Here is a 3,142-nt window from a genome sequence, read left to right as displayed (position 1 = left end):
TAAGCTTTCAGACATTGTTTTCTCTTTGTGTGTGTGAATATGCTGCAAGTGGATGAGAATTATCGTATGTTCTTTGATTCAAGAATTTTGATCCTGGGAGAACCAAGTTTACATGGGTTTTTGAATACATAATTTCAGTTTGTTTCAGTTCAAAACCGGAACTGTGGTTGTTAAAAAGATTGCTGCACACAATATTGTCATTTGTCTGCTTCATAACTTGCGTATCTTTCAGTACAGCTCCATTGCAGCTTCATTGTCACCGAAGCTTCCCCTCAGGAAAAGCAATGAATGGATTCAGTTGATGAATAATCGTGAGACTTTCCTCTTCTTCATCTTGACTCAGCAGCATGTCTGAAACTCGGATGCATTTAATATATGAAGTTGGATCATATTTTCATCTCATTGCTCAGTCACGCACTTAAGCTTGAAGTGAGATCTAGGAAGGTGTTTTCACTGCATGGGATTGTGATACCACCCATGAAATGATCGTATCCAAATTCATCTTCAGCTTGACTCAGCAAATCCATGAATGAAGGTTGGTTCAAGTATGATATTGGGATCACGAATCGCTTCTTCTGGCTTTTTCCAACATAGACTGCAAAATAGCCTTTCGGGATATCTAAGATCTTTGAAGCTGTCTTGTTTGCGTTAGACGAAGATCGGGTGAGACTTTTCTTGGGGCTAACTATAGCAGGCAGCTTGAAACCCATGGATTTTATATTCCCAAGTGGATCAACAATAAAAAGACTTGAAAGGAAAGCTTTGATGTTTGAGGAATGAGAGGAGATGAGTTACTGATCATGAAGTATGTCTATATACGTAGATGAAGATTGGGTGTTTGAAAGATCGTCTATATTATCTTTTTCAAATCAAGAAATCACATGGGGTTGTCTGGCCATTCACGTAACTCATCCCCTAGCAGATGCATATGCTGCTGTCCATTTTTCTAACCAAACATCTTTCGCTACTTCTAGACAATAAGGGTCACAGGGACCAGATAGAGCCTATTAGATAAGGAATCATTGTAGTAATAATTCAGACTTGCACTTCTATCCAGCAGTTGTGTCCAAAGATCACCACTATTTACTCCATTACTTTTTCGTCTATTTCTCTTATCTTTCTGATGTTGCCGTTCTTTAATGCCTTTTTCCTGCCTCTACTTTCATGTTGTAGATTGATCACGATTATTCGGTGATTGTGCTGATTGTACTTGGTTTGCAATTGTTTGCAAACTTTGAATCTAAGGACTGTTGCACCTCCCACTTCAGTCAGGTACTCTTCAAAATTTACGTACTGATTGTTGTTATCCTTGTGTCTCCCCTTAGCAAGAAAATTCTTTCAAGAAAGTTCTTTTTACTTGTGTTTGCAGTTCTTCTCGAACAATGATAGGCCTGGTCTTAGCTGAGATAACTACACTGGTATAATGTATGTAATGGACTTAAACATAAGTTGTCACTAGCTCCAATGATGTTGAGGCATTTCGCACGAGAGTGTTTTCACTTTTCACCAAGATATGAAATGTGGACGAATCTGGAAAGTAACGTGCAAGTGGTGAGGGGATCGATCCTTATTCTGATGAACTATCGTGACAGTGGCATTCTTGGTGCCGAGTTCAATTCCAAATTGTTCCCAGGGTTGTTTTAACTACTGTATACTGAACCAATTTTTTTTGCTTTTTGTACATTGTCTTTTGTTGAGTGGTTGATTGGTTATCTTATAGATTAAGTTCCTCTGTTCCTTTGTAGATTCACTTTGTATCGGCTGAGGGTATACATGTATCGTGCCAGGTTCAACAGGGTAATTATTATTTGAGAAATTTATAGTTATACTTGTTTTTATGTGGCATTATGGTGTTTGTTGTCTATTTTGCCTCGTATGCTCAAGGTGTGTACTTTATCCGGGAGTTTAAAGTTAGGCCTGTATATTTGTTAGCTGCACGTACATTCAAATTTGTTGTGTCTTCTTCTAACCTACATAATGGTTTCTCATGAGCCTAGTTCAATTTCTAGTGATCATTTAGCCAATATACTCGGCTTTTCCAATCTTAGAGAACAAAATTGCATTTTGAAATAGATTGATGCATATATTCTCTTTACTATCCATACTGTCTTTGCTTCTGCTTGGTTTTGTAAGTTTCAAATTCTGCTTGTTTTGCTTTTTTTTTTTGCAGTCTGGTACTATCATCTATGGAGACTGATCTTGCAGTTCCCAAGGACCTTTGCGGCTTTGTCTAATCTTGCTGCTCTTGGTCATGAATGTTAGATTATTGGGATTATTAATGGTTTCAAAGTTCGTGTGATCTGACCTTAGGTTTGAAATGTTTGAGGATGTTAAGTTTGCTTGCATTGATCTGTACACTGTAACTATCAGATAAAATGTAACATGCTGGATGTGCTTTAATTTTTTTAGTTCTTGATAAGCAATCAAATCCATTGTTGGTTGGTGCATTGAAGAGGCTAAAAGTGAGGATTTGAGGAATTAGTAAGGAGCTGCTGCTCTGTTTAGTACGTGCGTGTGTGGCACTTGAAATTATTCAAAGTAGATCGTCATAAGATTATCAAATAGTAATGGACAAAATGGCCAGGAAAACAACACGATGAATAATGTGCTTGAAGCATAGAAAAGTTTCAATAGTATTCATATACCTCTAATTATTTGTAGTACCTCTAATCATAATAAGGAAGCATGTTACTCTAGGATTAGAGTACAGGAACAGGTGTCGGCAACCACGGGATAACAAATGGGTAGACGCATCTCGTCCCCAAATACCACCTTTCGAAATTCATAGCAGAATCAGGATCAAATATCTCTAGGGTCCTTTGGCGCATATTGCACAAAGCAATGCAATTTGGGTTGTCAGTCCCTAAAAACACCACATCCTCATTGTATGGGTGAAAACTTAGCACCCTAAACCCTCGACGATAACGCAATTTATTTTCAGAGACCAAAGGATACTTCAAAACCAGGTCGTTCATGGAAAGACTATCCACTACCAAGCACCATTCATGTCCATTGCCATGCACCTCTTCCTTCCACTCCCACACACTCAGGTGACGGTTACCTACATAATCCCGGTTATCTGATATATCCCTCTCGCACATCCGCAAACGTCCTCTGCAAACACCAAAGTACATTTCAAGCC

The 3,142-nt window shown here is 38.4% G+C and overlaps 1 protein-coding gene across 1 annotated transcript; it reads right to left on the bottom strand.

Moving 5' to 3' along the window:
* Nucleotides 1-410: 410 nt before the first annotated feature.
* LOC101297894 (indole-3-acetic acid-induced protein ARG7-like) lies at nt 411-710 on the bottom strand. Its single transcript, XM_004309299.1, has one exon. It carries the CDS (start codon nt 708-710, stop codon nt 411-413), a length of 300 nt encoding a protein of 99 aa, XP_004309347.1.
* Between the last annotated feature and the right edge of the window lie 2,432 nt (nt 711-3,142).

Source organism: Fragaria vesca, unplaced genomic scaffold, assembly GCF_000184155.1.
Source record: "Fragaria vesca subsp. vesca unplaced genomic scaffold, FraVesHawaii_1.0 scf0511279, whole genome shotgun sequence".
Lineage (NCBI taxonomy): Eukaryota > Viridiplantae > Streptophyta > Magnoliopsida > Rosales > Rosaceae > Fragaria > Fragaria vesca.
Note: the sequence above shows the minus strand (reverse complement) of the source record. Positions and strands in the feature narration are given on the sequence as shown.